Source organism: Dipodascopsis tothii (assembly GCF_038497935.1).
Source record: "Dipodascopsis tothii strain CBS 759.85 unplaced genomic scaffold V1510scaffold_5, whole genome shotgun sequence".
Classification (NCBI taxonomy): domain Eukaryota; kingdom Fungi; phylum Ascomycota; class Lipomycetes; order Lipomycetales; family Lipomycetaceae; genus Neoaidaea; species Neoaidaea tothii.
The window spans coordinates 67,533-86,479 of NW_027117989.1; the positions used below are offsets into that span (position 1 = coordinate 67,533).

At 68.3% G+C, this 18,947-nt stretch overlaps 4 protein-coding genes across 4 annotated transcripts; all 4 read left to right on the forward strand.

Annotated features, from left to right (window-relative positions):
• Nucleotides 1-275: 275 nt before the first annotated feature.
• V1510DRAFT_441125 (uncharacterized protein) lies at nucleotides 276-2,823 on the forward strand (the record flags this gene model as incomplete). The annotated part of the gene is made up of 1 exon (XM_066935626.1): nucleotides 276-2,823. A coding segment is annotated over one exon (2,346 nt), but the record flags the coding sequence as incomplete, so codon positions are not given.
• Nucleotides 2,824-2,973: 150 nt separating this feature from the next.
• Nucleotides 2,974-3,801, forward strand: V1510DRAFT_411887 (uncharacterized protein). The gene is made up of 3 exons (XM_066932976.1): nucleotides 2,974-3,401; nucleotides 3,432-3,538; nucleotides 3,568-3,801. The coding sequence occupies exons 1-3, from the start codon at nucleotides 3,051-3,053 to the stop codon at nucleotides 3,689-3,691; spliced, it is 582 nt and encodes a 193-aa protein (XP_066790657.1). The 5' UTR covers nucleotides 2,974-3,050; the 3' UTR covers nucleotides 3,692-3,801.
• Nucleotides 3,802-5,254: 1,453 nt separating this feature from the next.
• V1510DRAFT_411889 (rab-GTPase-TBC domain-containing protein) lies at nucleotides 5,255-7,095 on the forward strand. The gene is given in 4 exon segments (XM_066932977.1): nucleotides 5,255-6,646; nucleotides 6,679-6,792; nucleotides 6,823-6,896; nucleotides 6,907-7,095. The coding sequence occupies 3 exon segments, from the start codon at nucleotides 5,309-5,311 to the stop codon at nucleotides 6,892-6,894; spliced, it is 1,524 nt and encodes a 507-aa protein (XP_066790658.1). The 5' UTR covers nucleotides 5,255-5,308; the 3' UTR covers nucleotides 6,895-6,896; nucleotides 6,907-7,095.
• Nucleotides 7,096-7,325: 230 nt separating this feature from the next.
• V1510DRAFT_373980 (uncharacterized protein) lies at nucleotides 7,326-18,259 on the forward strand. Its single transcript, XM_066931521.1, has 5 exons — nucleotides 7,326-7,641; nucleotides 7,676-7,981; nucleotides 8,013-8,550; nucleotides 8,582-17,970; nucleotides 18,003-18,259. The coding sequence occupies exons 1-5, from the start codon at nucleotides 7,594-7,596 to the stop codon at nucleotides 18,111-18,113; spliced, it is 10,392 nt and encodes a 3,463-aa protein (XP_066790659.1). The 5' UTR covers nucleotides 7,326-7,593; the 3' UTR covers nucleotides 18,114-18,259.
• Nucleotides 18,260-18,947: the final 688 nt, after the last annotated feature.

Here is an 18,947-nt window from a genome sequence, read left to right on the forward strand (position 1 = left end):
GCGCCGCGCATGGCTAGCGTGGCCGCAGCCGAGCCCGCGCGCCGGCGCGCCGGATGCGCCAGCCGCGCCACGCCGCGCCACGCCGCGCGTTGGGACCTGGGGCCGGATTTGCAAAGTGACGTAATGGGCGTGTTTGCTGACATTTATCCAGATCGGGAGAATTCAATTTGCGGTTGCCATGGCAATGTGGGCGTGCCCGGCCCGCCCGCCGTCGGGAATTTTCCTTTTGACAGGGCGGCCGTCTGCACCGGCCGTTCCTCCCATGGCGCCGCCCGGCCCACCCCCCGCGACAGCGGCCGCGCGGCCGCCGGCGCCGGCGCGGGGGGGCCCATCTGCATCTGGTCTGGGGCACGCGGGCGCCGCGTCCGGGGCTGGGCTGCCGGGCCACACAAGCCGACGGTTGGGCATTATTCAAATGGCATACACACATCTCGGATTTGATATCGAACCTGATGTTATCGGGCAGGACCTATATATGGTCAGTTCCTAGTCACTCGGGCTTCCCGTTCATCGTCTTTAGAAGCGTCCTGAGAAACACTCCTGCTCCTTCTTCATGGTCCCTGCGGCCGCCAGACGAGAGTACTGAGCGCCAGTCCACACACACCCCGCCGCCGTTGCCGTCCAGCCGGCGCACCACCCGTCCCGCTCTCTGCCCGGGCCCTGCCGCCCATTGCGCCCCGGCCGTCCGCCCACCCCTGGCCAGTGCTCCTGTCCATACCACGTTGCATGCCCAGTCCCCGCGCGCGTCCCGGATACCAATGTCTCAGCCAAAGTCGATGGAGTTCGAGGTCATCCTGCTCCCGCCATTGCCCTCGCTCAATACCCTGTCCAAGACAATATCGATATCCAAGATGCCCTCGCTGCTGCACTCATACCTCGCGCGCCACCACGCGCACCCGTCCAAGCGCAAGGAGTACAAGGACTTCACCCAGGCCATGGACGACCTCTTCCAATTCAATACCTACGTCTTCCCCGGCGTCAAGCTCAACGCGTCCGAGCCCTACGAACTTTTGGATATAGCCATGCCGCGCCAGGCCGCGTTCACGCCGCCGTCGCCGTGCTCGCTCGAGTGGATGCTCCAGAACATTGCCGTCATGGGGCGCATCTACGTGTGCCCGGTCGGCCAGAAGGAGGAGAAGAAGTGGCACGGCGTTGCGCGCAGCGCGGCCATGGACAAGATCCTGAACGTCAAGCAGTCGTTCGGCGCGGCCGCGGGCGAGCCGCTGTACAAGATCACGATGCGCAACTTCATCGAGAAGTCGCGCAAGGACCGCCCGGCCTCGTTCCCGCTCATGGGCGACTTCATCACGCCGGGCAGCAACCAGCCGTACCGGTCCAAGAAGAACGCGCCGGAGAAGCCCAAGAAGCGCACCAAGCGCGGCGCGCTCGCCGAGGCGCCGGACGCGGCCAATGCGCCGGCGTTCGCGCCGCGCGGCTGCTCGCCCGCGAGCGAGACCGGCCACGGGCTGGCCGCGGCCGAGTCGCCGGCGTCGGCCGCGTCCGCGCAGTTCATGGACCCGATCCTGCCGGCCGCGGCGCCGTTCTCGCCGGAGCTGGCGCCGCGCGACGCGCTGCACCGCGCGCCGCCGCGCGAGCCCGAGCCGGACTTCTTCAGCGACGCCGACGCCGACCCCTTTGCGCGCGCGTCGCCGCGCTGCGACGACGAGCTCCCGCACCACTGCCAGCAGCAATTGCTGCACGCGATCGCGCCCGAGGCCGCGCTGGCGCCGCCGCCGGCCGCGCCGTCCGTGCCGCACCCGCATCTCCACCAGCATCACCAGCATCTCCCGCATTCGCAGCATCTCCGCCACCAGCATCCCCTCCAGCATCCGCACGCGCGGCCGCACTCGCCGCACCTGGCGCCGCACCTGGCGCCCGCGCCGACCCCGCCGCTGCACGCGCTGCCGGCGCACCACGCCGAGCCCGCCACGCTCGCCCAGCCCGGCCTCCAGCTCCACCGCGCGCTCGACAAGCTGCCGCCGTCCAAGCTGCACCGCCAGGAGCAGGTCCACGACAAGCTGCGGCTCGAGCACGAGCCCGCCACGCTCCACGCCGACCAGCTCCAGCGCGAGCTGCAGCTCCTGGACGCGCCGCGCCCGCCCGCCGACGAGTACCTCGACACCATCGCCTGGAAGACCAAGCTCTCGGCCTCCGAGATGGTCGCCGACCTCGGCCTGGCCGCGCCCGACCCCGCCAAGGGCCTCGGCTCGGTCTTCGACGGCATCCACATGGAGAAGCTCAAGATCCAGTCGCCGGCGTCGGCCAACATCGCCTGCGGCGGCCGCTTCCCGCCCGGCTGCGTCAAGTACCCGGACATGCCCGCCGGCGACAACGTCCTGCGCGACGTCCAGCTCGTCTACGGCTCCAAGGCCGCGCCCAACATGTCCGTGCCGGCGGCCTCGTCCAGCCGCGCCAAGGACGCGGCCATGGACTTTTTCTACGACCAGAAGATCAAGCTGCGCGAGCACGCCCTGGCCGACGACGAGCCTGACTACTTCCACAAGAAGTCCTTCTTCGACGCTGCCGCCCTCGACCAAGACACCGAGAACGACTCGGCCAATTTTGATAATTTGATGAAGGAGTACATCAACGTTGAGTCCTGCGGCCCGGATCTCGTGTAGCTGCCTCCGACGCGCGACTCGCCGAGTCCTCTGTGCGGAAGTCCTCTCGGGAGCCCTCGCCGGCCGCCGTGCGACCGGGCCCGGCCCGGAACGCGGCCGGACGAGGCTGTATTGTGTTTGGGACGTGGCCGTGTATGCAGTCTGGATAGATAATAGACATTGGGGCGATTGCAGGAGGGCGGCGCGGCCGCTGGCCGGGCGCCGGCCGCGCGGCCGCGCCGCGGACCGGCCGCCGGACGCTCGCGCCCGTGCGGACCCGTGCGGTTGCGGGAGCTGCGGGTGGCTGTATGACCGCCGGGCCACCGCTTATGTACGCCGCACCTTATTGGGAGTTTGCGGATTTTTGCCGACCACCCCGACGCCGTCCATCCGACGACACACTTTGCCCTGCCCTAGCGCGACGACGACGACTGCGCGACCGACGAAACGATGCAGACCGTGCTGGTGAACTGCGGGCGTCCGGCTGCGCGCGCGATGGCTGCGCGCACGGTCGCCCAGACGAGCAAGAGACGGATCTGCGGCGAGGCGACGAAGACGGCCTCTGCGGCCGCGGGCCGCCGGCCTCTGCGGCCGGACGCGCTGCCGGCGATGCGCACGACCGGCCGTGCCTGGCCGGGCCGGCTGGGCGCGGTGCGTGCGTACGCGGGGCCGCCGGGCGCGTCCGCGGAAGACATCTTGGTGCGCGAGTATCACGCCGTCGCGGACGAGACCATGGAGGCCATTCTGCTGGCGTGCGAGGACCTGGCCGAGTCTTTCCCGGAGATCGACGTCGAGCTTGCGGTACGTGGGTGGGGGACGCGCTGACGGCAGCAAGGCGTTCTGAACCTGGAGGTGCCGGGCGTGGGCATCTACGTGATCAACAAACAGCCGCCAAACCGGCAAATCTGGCTCAGCAGCCCGCTCTCGGGCCCCAAAAGGTGCGCAGACGGGGGACACGCTGACGCAGATACGACTACGTGGACGGCAAGTGGACGTACGGCCGCGATGGCTCGACTCTGGGCGACCTGCTGCGGGCGGAGACGTCGGAGGCGCTCGAGACCGAGTGCCGGTTCGAGGGCATCGACGACTAGCGGGGCGGCGGGCGAGCCGCACGGCGTGCGGCGGGCGAGCCGCGGGAAGTGCGGCGCCGGGCGGAGCCGCGCGCTGCGCGGCGCGGCACTGAGCCGCACACTGTGCGGCGCGCGCCACCGCTGCGCCACCGCCGCGCGCGGCTGACGAGCCGCACGCCGTGCGGCGCGCTGACGTCGGCCCGTGCGGCTCGCGCGCCGCCGCCGTCCGCGCGTCCTGCAGCGTCTCCTGCGTCACGCCGCTCTGGGGCCCGCCCCATACGCGTCTCTGTACATACTCCAATCTATGAGGCTGGGCAGCTACTAGCCGTTGCACGGCAAGGCCAATGGCAGCCGCCATGCCCTCTTCCGTGCCCGGATTCCGCCGCCCCTGGACTGTCTGGGCAGCGGCGGCCGCTCGTGCAGGTAGCGCCGCACCCGTTGACGTTAGCCCCGCGTACTTTGCGCTTAGCCACGCATAGCGTGCACGTTTATGCGGTTGCTGCATAACCATCAAAGTGCAAGGTTTCATAAGAAACGCGTGCACTCCATCGTGAATCCATCCTGGCACCGCCATATCAACAACAGACCCGCGCCGCCAGCCCACACCTGCCGGACAGCGACAGCAGCGCCCAGACCCGAAGTGTCTGCTGCCCTTGCCAGAGATCTATTGGAGATGACGAACGCGGGCGAGAAGCCCGAGAGCGCGCTGGAGAAGACGGAGCCGGCCGCAGCCGTCGAGGACACTGCGGCCGCTTCCGACGCCGCCGCCGCGACGGCGGCGGACAGCGACGAGCCGGCGGCGGCGGAGACGGCCGCGGCCGCGGCCGCGGCCGGATCGGATGAGTCCGACACGGCGGCTGAGGCCGAGGCGGCGGACGCCGCGGAACCCGCGGAGCCGGCGACGCCGGCGGCCGGCCCCGACGACGCCGGAGCCGGCGACGCCGCGGCGGCCGAGGAGCCGGCCGTGGACGTCGCGGACCAATTGGACGCGGCGCCGGTGCTGGCGCCGCTGGCGACGGCGGGCGCCGAAACGGCCCAGGTAGGGCTATCACGCGGGCGAGCTGACGGCAGGACACGGACGACGCGGGCGAGAAGGCGTCCGACGACGAGACGGTCGACAGCCCGGCGTTTGAGGACGCGGTCGACGCCGGGCACGTGGCGGCCGTCGCCGAGACGGCGTCGGTGGTGTCTGCGGCGGACGTGATCGCGCCCACAGCCGAGCCGGCGGTGAGCGGCGCGACCGTGGCGAGCCTGCTCAAGGTGGACGACAGCGACGACGACGACGTCAAGGACTCGGCGGCGGCCACGGACTCGGCGGACTCGTCGGTGGACGCCGCGTCGGCGGCCGCCGTCGCCGAGAAGCTCGAGGAGGTCAACCTGGCCGACGACATGGAGAAGTCGATCGCCAAGGACGCCGCGCTCAAGGTCGGCGACAAGGCCGTGTCGCCGCCGCCGCTGCCGCCGCGGCACGGGTCGACGTCGTCGACGGGCAGCGCGCGCAAGTCGCCGTTCGCGTGGCTCAAGTCGAGCCAGAACGGCAAGAACCGGGCGGTGGAGGCGCCGCCGCCGCTGCCCGCGCGCGCGGCCGAGCCGGCGCCCGTGGCCGAGCCGGCCGACGGCGCGCCCAACTACGAGCTCATGCTGAGCCGCATGGCGGCCACGCGCGAGAACGTCCAGGCCAAGGAGTCGAGCGAGCGCGAGTCGCACCTGGCCGGCGTCCAGAAGCTCAAGGAGGGCTTCGAGAGCCTGCGCGAGAAGCAGGCCGGGTCCGGGTTCGGCACCGAGTCCGACGGCGACGTCGCCGCGATCGACTGGGACTTCTGGGCGGCCGTCGTGGCCGACTACGCGACCATCGCGCGCACCAAGCCGTCGGAGCTGACGCGGGCGGTGCAGAACGGGCTGCCGCCGCCGCTGCGCGGCACGATCTGGCAGCTCATGGGCGCGTCCAAGTCGCCGCTGCTCGAGGAGATCTACGCGTCGCTGCTGGCCGAGGCCAGCCCGCACGAGAAGGGCATCCGCCGGGACCTGTCGCGGACGAGTTTCGCCAAGAACGCGTCCGAGGAGGCCCTGTTCAACGTGATCAAGGCCTACAGCCTGTGGGACCCCGAGGTTGGCTACATCCAGGGCATGGCGTTCATCACGGTGCCGCTGCTGCTGTGCATGCGCGAGGAGGAGGCGTTCGGGCTGCTGGTGGCGCTGATGCGGTCGTACGCGCTGCGCGACCTGTACCTGCCCGAGATGCCCGGCCTCCACATCAAGCTCTACCAGTTCGACCGCATCCTCGAGGACACGCTGCCGTCGGTGTACGTGCACCTGGCCCGGCAGGGCGTGCTGTCGTCCATGTACGCGTCGCAGTGGTTCCTGACGTTCTTCGCGTACAAGTTCCCGCTGCCGATGGTGCTCCGCATCTTCGACATCGTCGTGGCCGAGGGCCTCGAGGCCATCCTGCGGTTCGGCATCGCGCTGATGCGCCGCAACGCCGACGCCATCATGCAGCTCGACTTTGACGCGCTGCTGCACTTCCTCAAGGACCGGCTCTTCGACGTCTACCTGGACGGCGAGCAGACCGTCCAGCACAAGGCGGGCCTGCTCAGCCGGACACAGTCGTCGACCGAGCCCGTGTACCGGGTCAACGAGTTCGTGGCCGACGCGTACTCGGTCAAGATCCTGCCGGCGACGCTCAAGAAGTACGAGACCGAGTACTCGGAGCTGCACCGCGTCGAGCGCGAGCGCATCGAGGAGGTCGAGAACCTGCGCACGGCGAACGGCCAGCTCACGCTGCAGATCCGCCGGCTGGAGGCGTCGATGGCGACGCTCAACCGCGAGCACATCGAGGTCGCCAACGAGATGGTCCAGGGCAAGGTCGAGCTGGCCAAGCTGCGCGACGAGAACGAGGACATGAAGGCCGAGCTCGAGCAGCTGCGCCAGGAGGTGGCTGCGCAGCCCAACGAGCTCGAGAGCAAGTACAAGGCCGAGGTACGTGGCGGGCGCGGGCGCGCTGACGGCAGATGGACCAGATCATGCAGCGCAACCTCGAGATCATGAACATGAACCAGACGCTGGAGGACCAGATCGCGTCGCTGGAAAAGCAGCTGGTGGAGACCAAGGTGACGCTGGCGACGGTAAGTGGCCCGGGGGACGCGCTGACGCAGACCAACGACGCGCACGAGTCGCTGAAGGGCAAGTGGAACGACATCAAGAAGGTGTTCGACGTCGCGCTGTGAGCGGGCGGTGCGGGGCGGTGCGGGGCGGTGCGGGGCCGCCGCGCCGCACGAGCCGCACGCCGCACGGACGCTGGCGAGCCGCACGGCCGCCGAGCCGCACGCCGCACGCGCCACGGCGCCGCGCCGCGCCGCGCCGCGCCACACCCGCGCCGCGCACCCGCCGGAGCCTCCGGGCCTGCTGTATAATGTACCCATGACGACCACGTCCGCCGGCCCGCACGCCTGGCGCGCCGCGCGCCTGGCGCGCCGCCCGCGCGCCGCGCCGTAGCCCGTACCTCACCAGCCACAGTCGTCATCGCAGCCACGCGAAACAAAACCAGGACGCGCACAACCGTCGCGCCACGCCGCGCTTGCAGCCCCAGCCACGCCGGCGCCAACGCATAAGTCACAACTTGTGGCTTGCCCTCGCCGTCCGCACCTCGCGCGACGAAACATCGAGAATCACTTCTGTGCTGGGCTCTACGCATCGTGCAGGTGTTTTCCACACGCATCCGCCGTCCGCCCATCAAACCCTATCCGTCGCTCTGAGCAATCCGGCTGGCGTCTGGGTCGGACTCTTTGGATCCCAAATCGAAACGTACGCACGGCGCCGTCAAGGTTTCAGAGAATATTTTCGTGTTTGGTCCACGGTGGTCGCCGCATCATCTGGACACGGCGGATTTCAGCGGACACGCATATGGTTCTTGAGACTGCACGCCCATGAAGATACAAAAAACGCTGACGTCGGCCAAGCGGCTGGTGCACATGGTGAGTCGATGCGCGGAGATCGGGCTGACGGCAGCCACCGTCGCTGGAGGCGTTCATCGCAAAGCTGGAAACATGCCCGCTGGAGGAGCTGCCGGCGGCGATCCGGTCGTTCGGCACGACGTGGGATCAGCCGCGCGGCGTGCTGCACCACTGGATCCCGGTCCTGAACCGATTCGACGGCATTCTGGAGGACGCGGTGAAGAAGAGCGGGCTCGACGGCGGCAGCCCGGTGGCGTACTTTTTTGAGCCCGCCGAGGAGGCGCTGCTCGTGGCCGTGCTCGACTTCACGACGATGCTGATCGAGAACAGCTCGCACCGGAGCCTGTACGCGAGCGGGACGGTAAGTGCGCGCGCGGGCGCGCTGACGGCAGCACCTCTCGGCCCTGCTGTACACGACGTCGCTGCCGGTGCTGGTGGCGGCGCTCAAGGTGTGCTCGCAGCTCGCGCAGCGGTACGCGCTGGCCAACGCCGGGCGCAGCGGCCGCGCGCTCGTGGCCGCCATCAGCCAGGAGAAGATGTTCAAGCTGGCGACGTCGTTCCCGCTGTACTGGCCGGCGGCCAACGTCGAGAAGATCTCGCTGCTGGACTTTGTGCGGCCGGACCGCGCGTGGAACCCGCTGTGGGCGACGGTCCACGTGCAGTACTACAACAGCGACGGCGACGACGGCCGGCCGCGGCCGTCGCAGGAGCCGCGCAGCGACGCCATGCAGATCTACGACATCACGCCGGAGGAGATCGCGTCGACGGGGCTGGACGAGCTCTTTGCGCGCGTGTGCGCCGACCTGCCCAAGGAGTTTGTGCCCGAGGCCTTCCTGATGGCGCGCGTGGCCAAGTCGTTTGTCGCCGCCGACGGCCTGGCCATGCGCGAGCAGCTGCTGACCGTGCACGCGCTCGTCGTCGAGTTTCTGGGTACGTATCCGCCGCGCCGCGCTGACCGCAGCCTACCTGGCCAACGACAGCAGCTTCTCGTCGCGGCTGCAGCCCGCCAACGCGTCGTGGATCCCGCTCTTCTGCGAGCTCATCCACCCCGACAACAACGTGCCGCTCGACATCCAGTCGCTGGCCTTCGAGACCCTCACGGCGCTCTCGGTCGGCCGCCAGCGCCACTCGGAGACGCTCCAGGCGCTGTCGGCCAACGTCAACCACGGCATCCTGCTCTACATCGTGCGCGAGCTCATCAAGTCCGTCTCGGCCGGCCACATCATCCCCCAGCATTACTCCGGCCGGCTGTACTCGTTCATCCAGTCGCTCACGTCCCAGCACTCGATCCCGGTCCTGGTCTCGGCCGGGTTCATCCCGGTGCTGACCCAGCTCGTCGAGATCGACAGCGCCGACTACGCCACGCTCGCCATGAACACCGTGCTCGTCCACTCGCTCGTGTGCTCGAGCCCGCAGGGCCTGACCGAGTTTGTGCAGGCCGGCGGCGTCGACAAGCTCGTCAACCAGATCGCCAAGCGCGTCGACCACCACATCGCCCACCCCAAGGCCGTCGAGCCGTCGGCCGTGGTCGACTACCAGATGGACTTCATCGAGCTCTACTACCTCAAGTCGCTCGTCAAGCTGCTGTTTGGCATGATGCAGTCCAACGGCAGCCCGGACCAGCTCCGGAACCTGATCGAGTCGTCGATCCTGTCGACGCTGGCCAAGATCTTCCTGCACCCGAAGATCATCGGCAGCAGCGTGGTCATGACGTCCGTGGACATCATGTCGACGTTCATCCACAACGAGCCGACGTCGTACAACATCATCAGCGAGTCCAAGCTGCCCCAGGTCTTCATCGACGCCGTGCCGGAGCTGATCAAGCTGCCGAAGACGTCGGCGATCCCGTACGCGCTCGGCGCGATCTGCCTGAACAACTCGGGCCTGGAGCTCGTCAAGAGCTCGGGCGTGATCGCCAGCTTCTTTGAGATCTTCAAGGACCCGGCGCACGTGCAGACCATCAGCCTGACGAACGTGCCCGGCACGGCCGGCGTCGCGTTCGACGAGCTCGTGCGGCACCAGCCCAGCCTCAAGGACGACATCCTGGCCCAGGTCGTCGAGACCATCAAGGCCATCATCGCGTACGGCGCCGGGGCCGACGACGGCGTCCGGTTCTTCCCCGTCGGCGACGGCCCGACGTGCGACGCGTCCACGGCGGTCAAGCAGGAGTCGCCGTCGACGGTGGCGACCATGATCGAGTGCTACGCCAAGTTCCTCGAGAGCTTCTTCGAGACCATCGCGCACTGCAAGGAGTTCATCAAGCGCGACGGGCTCGTGCACCTCGTCCGGCTGTACACGGACTGCAGCCTGCCGTACGACTTCTCGTCGCGCCAGGCCGCGTACTCGCTGGCCACGGTCGTCCGGCTGTGCAACGAGGCCAACACGTTCACGACGGTGACCACGATCCTCAAGGCGTGCGCGGACATCGTCGACAAGACGAGCGACTTCGCCGACCTGGCCGAGGAGCGCTCGTTCTTCACCTACCTCGAGACGGTCGGCACGGACGCGGCCACGGCGTACCTGCGCTCGCTCTTCGCCGTCCACAACTTCGCGTTCCTGCTCTCGCAGATCTACAAGCAGCTCGTGTACACGCACTCCAAGTCGGTGCTGCCGATGCTGCAGCCGTTCAGCGTGGTGGTCGAGTTCGAGAGCCTGCTGATGAAGCTCGGCAAGCTCCAGCGCGCGTGCATCTGGGAGCGCATCTACGTGACCAAGGGTCTGTCGGACGAGTGGCGGTCGGCCAGCCGCGTGCTCAGCGACGACCCGTGGCGCATGAAGTTCGACAACAACCTGATCGCCGAGATCGCCGAGGCCGAGGCCAAGGTCGACGTGACCGACAACCGCTACAAGAACGTCAAGACGGCGCGGTACATGCTCAGCCAGCTGCCCGAGTACCTCAGCAAGATCTTCTCGGGCATCTCGAAGCTGGTGCTGCCGCGGCGCGTGCCGGACACGTCGCAGAAGCGCCACGGCTTCAAGGTGGCCGAGAACATCGCGCAGATCCTGGTGGACAGCCTGGCGTACCCGCGCATCGAGCTGTTCTCGGACGAGATCGACAAGTACGCGTACTGGCTGCTGATCCTGTCGGTCGCGCAGTTCATTCTGATCGACGACCGGCGGTCGGTGTTCCCCAACATCCAGACCGTGACCGTGATCTGCTTCAAGCGCGTGGGCGGCATCAAGCTGCTGATCCAGATCCTGGAGGCCTTCTGGAGCGAGGGCAAGGACCTGGCGCTGCAGTACCAGGGCGAGAAGCTGGCCGTGTCCAAGCAGGCCATGATGGTCGGCGACGCGGTCGTGCTGCAGATCCTGGCGAGCTTCGTCGACGCCAAGAGCGTGACGGACTCGACGCAGACGCTCGGCCTGATGTCGTCCATCCGCGACAGCGCGGCCAAGCCCGACTACTTCCACGCCAACAAGTTCCTGGTCGAGCTGCGGTGCGCGATCCTGCCGGTGCTGCGCAAGCTGTGGGAGTCGGACGTGACCGACCAGGTCTCGACGGGCATTCTGCGGTCGGTGATCAAGACCATGACGGCCGTCATGGCCGGCGCGTCCGAGACCGGCGACCTCGACAGCGGCTGGTCGTCGGCCCGGCTGTCGTGGAAGTCGTTCGAGCCGTCGGAGGAGACCGCGCGCCAGCTGCTCGAGCTGGGCTTCTCGCGCCCGACGATCGAGCAGGGCACGTTCCTGGGCCGCGCGTCGGCCGCGCTGCTGGCGCGGCAGGACGCCGACGGCGACGCCGCGGCCGCGGCCGAGCCCGCGCCCGCCGACGACGCCGACGCGGCCGACGAGCCGCCGGCCCAGGGCTCCACGCTCGCCGAGCTCAACGCGATCCGCGGCGGCATCCGCCGGGACATCGTCGAGCGCGCGCTCAAGATGATGGACGCGTACCCCGACCTCGTCTACGAGATCGCGCGGCTGTTCATCGAGGCGCTCGGCGGCAAGGGCACGACCAACGCCGAGCGCCAGCAGGCCGTCCTGCAGGTCCTGCAGGTCCTGGCCTCGACCGACGTGGCCACGGCCGCCAGCGCCAAGCGCGTCAAGCAGCTCTGCCACTTCACCGGGCTCGTGCTCGAGAACGCCACGTTCTTCGCCGTGTGCGCGACCGACCTGCTCGACTACCTCGACCTCTTTGTGTCGATCATCAAGATGCCCAAGGCCGACGTCTGCTGCCTCCCGGACGTGCTGCTCATCCTCGAGAAGCTGCTGGCCGAGTCGGTCCAGCCGCGCGAGATGAAGCGCGACCGCGACGACGCCAAGGGCGAGTTCGTGCCCATGTTCGAGGTGCCCAAGGACGCGCGCCAGACAATCCTGGACGCGCTGCTCGGCCTGGACGCGATCGACGGCCAGGCCGCGTGCCTGGCCGTGACGCGCGTGCTGATCATCCTCAGCCGCGACCACGCCATGGCCACGCGCGTCAACGACAGCGCGATCGTGCCGGTGCTGTTCGGCGTCGTCAAGACCACGGTCCAGGGCGACCTGCGCACGCGCCTGCAGACGTCGCTGCTGATCCTGCTGCGCCACATCGTCGACCGGCCGGACGTGCTGCACGGCAAGATGGCGGCCGGCATCAAGCGCTGGTTTGCGCAGTCGCGCCAGCGCAACATCGACGTGCCGTTCTTCGTGCGCGACAACCACTCGGCCGCGCTGCGCGACCCGGACGCGTTCGTGCGGGCGACGACCGAGCTGTGCAAGCTGACGCCGATCGCGGACCCGACGAGCAAGCTGCAGCACATCGACCTGGCCAAGCGCAAGGACGACGACGACGCCAAGCCGGACGCGGCCGAGGACGACCTGGAGATGGCCGACAGCGCGCGGCCGGCGGACACGACGTCGGCGCTGAAGGCGCTGTCGATCGACAAGCCGGCGGGGATTGTGCAGTTCCTGCTGGGCGAGCTGCTGGCGACGAAGGACGACCCGCAGGACGACGAGGGCGCGGACGCGGGCGCGGGCAAGGCCGACGGCGCGGGCAAGGACGGCGCGAGCCAGGCCGACGGCGAGGACAAGCCCGCGGCCGGCCCCAAGGCCGACGCCGACGCCGACAAGGAGCTCGACCTCTCGAAGCACTCGCACTTCCTCTACAAGTGCTACCTGCTCAAGTGCCTGACCGAGCTCACGGGGTCGTACCTCGACTGCAAGCTCGAGCTCATCAACTTCTCGCGCAAGTCGGCCGCCGGCACGCCGCTCAAGCCGCGGCCCGCGATCCTGCACTACTTCCTCGGCGAGCTCCTGCCGAGCCCGGCGCCCCCCCGCGCCGCCAAGGACGACGCCGCGCACAAGCAGAGCTGTCTCTCGATGCTCACGCGCGACATGCTGCTCTCGCTCATGGGCACCGGCTACATCGCGCTCAACGACGACGTCGGCGACGAGGCCAAGCTCAGCAACATCCGCAAGTTCGTCCTCGACGCCGTCTACAAGTCGCTCAAGGACGCCATGTCGTCCACGGACTCGGTCGTCGCGCGCTACAGCCGGCTGACGAACCTGTGCTCGCTGTGCTTCGCGCTGCTGGCGCAGCCCACCACGGACGACCGGCGCGACAGCCGGCACGGCGCGTACCGGCGGATCGCGCAGATCATGTTCGAGAAGAACTTCGTCGGGCTGTTCACGTCGATCCTGGCCGAGATCGACGTGGTCTACCCCGGGTCGCAGAAGGTGGTGCGCGCGATGCTGCGCACGCTCAGCAAGCTGGCGTCGACGCTGATCGACATGTCGGGCGAGCTGGCCAAGGCGCGGCCGGCGGACGGCGACGACGACGACTTCCCGGCCGGGTCGGACGACGACGACGAGCCGCGCGAGCACACGCCCAACCTGTTCTCCAACTCGGCGCTGGGCATGTTCGAGGTCAACGAGGACACGGACTACGTCGACGGGGACTCGGACAACTCGGAGATGGACGACGACGTCGGCGAGGAGATGGACTTTGCCGACGAGGACGGCGAGGACTCGGACGACGACGGCGACACGGTGGACGAGGAGGAGATGGAGTACGACCACGACTCGAACCACGACCAGTCGACCGAGGACGAGGAGGACGAGGAGGACGAGGACATGGACGTCGAGATCGTCGTGCGCGGGCACGTGCACGACCACGACGACGAGTCGGTCGACGACGACGGCGACGAGTCGGGCGACGACGACGACGACGAGATGGACGAGGACGAGATCATGCACGAGCTCGAGGACGAGGACGACTGGGACGGCGGCGAGGACCTGCGCGGGTACTTCTCGGGCGTCGAGAGCGAGCTCAACGCGGCCGACGACGCCATCGACGAGGGCGAGGACGACGACGACGACGACGACGACGACGGCGACGACTCGGACGACCTGCACGCGGCCGACGACATGGTCTACGAGGACGACCTCGACGGCGGCGACGACGAGATCGTCTCGTTCTTCGACGACAACGACATGGACTACCAGCGCTCGTTCGTGCCCAACAACCTGTTCTACATCAACGCGGCCGAGCGGCGGTACAGCGGGCCCGACGGTAGGTGGCTGGCGGGCGCGCTGACGCCAGTGCCGGACGAGGACACGACGAACCCGCTGCTGGAGCCGGCGAGCGACGAGCTGGCGCCGCACACGACGATCCCGATGGACCGCCAGTTCCACAGCGCGACGCGGGCGCTGTCGTCGCTCATGTCGCGGGGGACGACGCGCGCGTCGGGCGAGGACGTCACGCTGCTGAACGACATCGTGCACCACCTGTCGCGCCACTCGAACGGCGAGCACGCGGGGCCGATGCGCGTGCGCCCGGACGGCATGCTGATCCACGACTACAACCCGCTGGCGCCGGCGCGGGGCCGCGCGCACGGCCGCATGTCGCGCGACGACATCTTCTTCGTCGGCAGCAAGCTGCTGATCGCGCCGTCCGAGGTGCGCTGGCGCCACGAGGCCCACATCATCTTCCCGACGACGAAGAACGAGCGCGCCAACCGGCTGGTCAACCAGATCATCAACGTGCTGCTGCCGCCGGCGCTCGAGGCCGAGAAGGAGCGCAAGGAGAAGGAGCTCAAGGAGCTCGAGAACCGCAAGGCGCTGGACCAGCTGCTCAAGGAGGAGCAGGACCGGCTCAAGAAGGAGGAGCAGGAGCGCAAGGCGGCGGAGGAGGCCGAGCGCGCGGCGGCGGCCGCGTCCGCGGCCGCGGCCGCGCCGCCGGCCGAGGACGCCGAGATGGCCGACGTCGACGGCCCGGCCGCGGACCGCCCGCGCGTGCTCGTCAACATCGGCGGCGAGGACGTCGACATCACCGACATGGACATCGACCCCGAGTTCCTCGAGGCACTGCCGCCCGGCCTGCGCGAGGAGGTCTTCACGCAGCACATGCGCGAGGTCCAGGCCAACTCGGCCGCCGTTAACCAGCAGGAGTCCGAGATCGAGGCCGAGTTCCTGGCCGCGCTGCCGTCCAACATCCGCGACGAGCTGCTGCAGCAGGAGGCGGCCGAGCGCCGGCGCATGCAGCGCGAGACCGAGGGCCAGCCCGCCGACGACATGGACATGGCCGGCTTCCTGGCCAGCCTCGACCCCACGCTGCGGCAGTCGCTGCTGATGGAGCAGGACGACGAGCAGATCGCGCAGCTGCCGGGCAGCGTCATGGCCGAGGCCATGGAGCTGCGCGGGCGCTCGCGCCTGCAGTCGTTCTCGGACGTGATCGACTTTGACCGGATCCCGATCCCGAGCACGTTCCAGCAGCCGCGGTTCGCGGCCGGCCACGACGCGCCGGCGCCGAAGCACGACCACGGCCCGACCAACTACGTCCAGCTGGCGGACCGCGCCGGCATCTCGTCGCTCGTGCGGCTGCTGTTCCTGCCCCAGGGCTCGGGCCAGCACAACCACCTGCACGACATCCTGCAGCAGGTGTGCGCGAACCGCCAGAGCCGCGTGGAGACGATTGGCTTCATTCTGTCGGTCCTGCAGGACGGCACCGTCGACAGCGCGGCCGTCGAGAAGGCGTACCAGCAGCTGACGTCGCGGGCCAAGTACCAGCCGCAGGTGCAGTTCTCGACGCCGTCCAAGGCGGCGCCGGCCGCGCCCAAGACGCCGCTGAGCACGCCCGGCAAGGCCGCGCCGGCCGCGCCGGCCGCGCCCGGCGGCCTGACGATCTCGCCGCTGACGCTGGCCCAGCAGTGCCTGCGCGCGCTCGAGGAGATCCTGATGCGCGCCGGCAACACGCCGTCGTACTTCCTGGTCGAGCACGAGACGCACCTCGGCCTGAAGCGCATGAACTCGCGCAAGGGCAAGCTCAAGGACGGCGCGGGCAACAAGGCCAGCCGGTACCCGATCAACACCCTGCTCGGGCTGCTGGACCGGCCGATGATCCGCGACAGCGCGCCGGTGATGGACACGCTGTCGACGCTGTTCCAGGACATCACCAAGCCGCTGCACATCCTGCTCAAGGACAAGGACGAGGACACGACCGAGGCCAGGGCCGAGGCCAAGGACGAGGCCAAGGACGCCAAGGAGGCCGAGGCCAAGGCCGGCGACGCCGGCGACGCCCGGGAGGCCGACGGCGACGCGCGCGACGCCGGCGCCGAGCCCGACAAGGACCGGAAGAAGCCGCACAAGCGGCTGACGCCGCCGCAGGTGCCCGAGTACAACCTGTGCCTCGTGGTCAACATCCTCACGGCCAAGGAGTGCTCGAGCCGCACGTTCCAGCAGACGCTGGCCGCGATGCAGAACCTGTGCGCCATCCCCGGCGCCCGCAACGTCTTTGGCGAGGAGCTCATCCGGCAGGCGCAGAGCCTGGCCAAGTCGCTGCTCGGCGACCTCACCGTGCTGTGCGGCCAGATCAAGGCCGCCAAGGACGGGTCCGAGGTCCAGGGCGTGGCGCTGTCGCAGTTCTCGTCCGCGAGCTCGGACCAGGCCAAGCTGCTGCGCGTGCTGACCGCGGTCGACTACCTGCTCGACCCCGAGAAGAACCCGTCGGTGAAGGTGGTGGAGAAGGCGTACGGCGGCGCGGACCAGATCACGCTCGAGTCGCTCTACAGCCGGCTCAAGTTCGACACGCTCTGGAAGGTCCTCGGCGACAGCCTCACGAGCATCCAGGACCGGCCGGACATGCTCCACGTGGCCACCGTGCTGCTGCCGCTCATGGAGACGCTCATGGTCGTGTGCAAGCACACGGGCATGAAGGAGCCCACGTCGGCGCAGCTCAGCGGCGGGCGCATGGACCTGGCCGACCCCGACGCGCTGCCGTACCTCTTCTTCCTCTTCACCGAGGACCACCGCAAGATCCTCAACCAGATGGTGCGCAACAACCCCAAGCTCATGTCGGGCTCGTTCTCGATCCTGGTCAAGAACCCCAAGGTGCTCGACTTCGACAACAAGCGCAACTACTTCAACCGGCAGCTGCGGTCGCGCGCGCAGACGCGCCTGGTCCCCCAGGCGCTGTCGGTCAACGTCCGGCGCGACCAGGTGTTCCTGGACTCGTACAAGGCGCTGTACTTCAAGACGGGCGACGAGATCAAGTACGCCAAGCTCAACATCCGGTTCCACGGCGAGGAGGGCATCGACGCCGGCGGCGTCACGCGCGAGTGGTTCCAGGTGCTCGCGCGGCAGATGTTCAACCCGGACTACGCGCTGTTTGCGCCGGTCGCGTCCGACCGCAACACGTTCCACCCCAACCGCACGTCGGCCATCAACCCCGAGCACCTGCTGTTCTTCAAGTTCATCGGGCGGATCATCGGCAAGGCGCTCTACGACGGCCGCGTGCTGGACTGCCACTTCAGCCGCGCGGTCTACAAGCGGATCCTGTCCAAGGAGGTCTCGCTCAAGGACATGGAGACGCTCGACCTCGAGTACTACAAGTCGCTCGTGTGGATGCTCGAGAACGACATCACGGACGTGATCACCGAGTGCATGTCGATCGAGGCCGACGACTACGGCGACAAGAAGGTCATCGCGCTCGTGCCGGACGGGCCCAACATCCCCGTGACCGAGGCCAACAAGCAGGAGTACGTGCGGCTGGTGGTCAAGTACCGGCTGCTGACGTCGGTCGAGGAGCAGCTCGAGAGCTTCCTGACCGGCTTCTACGACATCGTGCCCAAGGACCTGGTCTCGATCTTCAACGAGCAGGAGCTCGAGCTGCTCATCTCGGGCCTGCCCGACATCGACGTCGACGACTGGCGCAACAACACCGACTACCAGAACTACTCGGCCTCGGCGCCGCAGATCCAGTGGTTCTGGCGCGCCGTGCGCTCGTTCGACGCCGAGGAGCGCGCCAAGCTGCTGCAGTTCGCCACCGGCACCTCCAAGGTCCCCCTCAACGGCTTCCGCGAGCTCGAGGGCATGAACGGCGTCTCGCGCTTCTCCATCCACCGCGACTACGGAGCCAAGGACCGCCTGCCGTCCTCGGTAAGTTTGCCCGCCGGCCACGCTGACCCCAGCACACGTGCTTCAACCAGATAGACCTGCCCGAGTACGACTCGTACGAGGCCCTGCGGAGCGCCATCCTGATGGCCATCACCGAGGGCCGCGAGGGCTTTGGCTTTGCATAGTCCGCATTACCCGCCCTGCGTCCAGCGCAGCGCTAAAACAAGTGACGTGGCCGCCAAATTACGGATCTCAGTTATTTATTAAAATCACATTCTTGTTTTCATTTGTTTGCCATTTTCGTCCAATTAATAAAATAATTAAAAACATGCTCGCTTGGGAGTCGGAATAAACGCCCGCCGGTTTGCTGCCGGTAACAAATTCAATTTCCGCACAATTTCCGCGAGCTTGGGACCGTAGATGAGATTGTTTCAGAAAGGGTAAGGGCGGCCGTTAGCGGCTAGAGCCGAACGGGACGGCTGTCAGCGCAGATTGGCAATTCGGGGGCCGGGCGCGGGCGCGGGCCGCGGCGCGCGGCGGGGCGGCGGCGGCGCCGCGCCGTGGCAGCCGGCGCCGCGCCGCGGCCGCGGCGGCCACGGCCGGCGCGCCCACGTGGCCGCCGTCCGGGGGCGGCCAGGCCGGCGCAGGCAGATCGTGTGGAATATGCACGGCCTGCGGCATGAGGCTCAGATGCGCCACGCGCCACGCGCCACGCTCAGGGACAAGTCACGCACAGGCACGTGCGCGGCATGACCGCGTTATGCAGCGCCAGGGCCAATCGTGACCGGCTACGCGCACTCCGCGTAATTGGATCGGCCGCGGGCCGCGTCGACTGCGGCTGACGGCGCGCCCGTGAGGCTGTGTGTAACTATATATTAAATGCAAGGTTAGCTAGCTATGTAGGGCCGCGTGCTGGAACAGTCGAAACTAATATACATTTTATGAGCTCATAGGAGATGGATTATATACTGATGGAACACAAGGGCCGCGGGGCCTCCACAAACGTGCCCTTTCCGGGA

What these genes read in the sequence shown, in the direction of transcription:
- V1510DRAFT_411887 (XM_066932976.1), top strand. Translation starts at nt 3,051, where the DNA reads ATGCAGACCGTGCTGGTGAACTGCGGGCGTCCGGCTGCGCGCGCGATG. An exon ending in AGATCGACGTCGAGCTTGCG is followed by an intron (nt 3,402 to 3,431) that starts GTACGTGGGTGG and finishes CGCTGACGGCAG; the next exon opens with CAAGGCGTTCTGAACCTGGA. An exon ending in CCGCTCTCGGGCCCCAAAAG is followed by an intron (nt 3,539 to 3,567) that starts GTGCGCAGACGG and finishes ACGCTGACGCAG; the next exon opens with ATACGACTACGTGGACGGCA.
- V1510DRAFT_411889 (XM_066932977.1), top strand. Translation starts at nt 5,309, where the DNA reads ATGCTGAGCCGCATGGCGGCCACGCGCGAGAACGTCCAGGCCAAGGAG. An exon ending in AGAGCAAGTACAAGGCCGAG is followed by an intron (nt 6,647 to 6,678) that starts GTACGTGGCGGG and finishes CGCTGACGGCAG; the next exon opens with ATGGACCAGATCATGCAGCG. An exon ending in CCAAGGTGACGCTGGCGACG is followed by an intron (nt 6,793 to 6,822) that starts GTAAGTGGCCCG and finishes GCGCTGACGCAG; the next exon opens with ACCAACGACGCGCACGAGTC.
- V1510DRAFT_373980 (XM_066931521.1), top strand. Translation starts at nt 7,594, where the DNA reads ATGAAGATACAAAAAACGCTGACGTCGGCCAAGCGGCTGGTGCACATG. An exon ending in GCCTGTACGCGAGCGGGACG is followed by an intron (nt 7,982 to 8,012) that starts GTAAGTGCGCGC and finishes CGCTGACGGCAG; the next exon opens with CACCTCTCGGCCCTGCTGTA. An exon ending in AGGACCGCCTGCCGTCCTCG is followed by an intron (nt 17,971 to 18,002) that starts GTAAGTTTGCCC and finishes CGCTGACCCCAG; the next exon opens with CACACGTGCTTCAACCAGAT.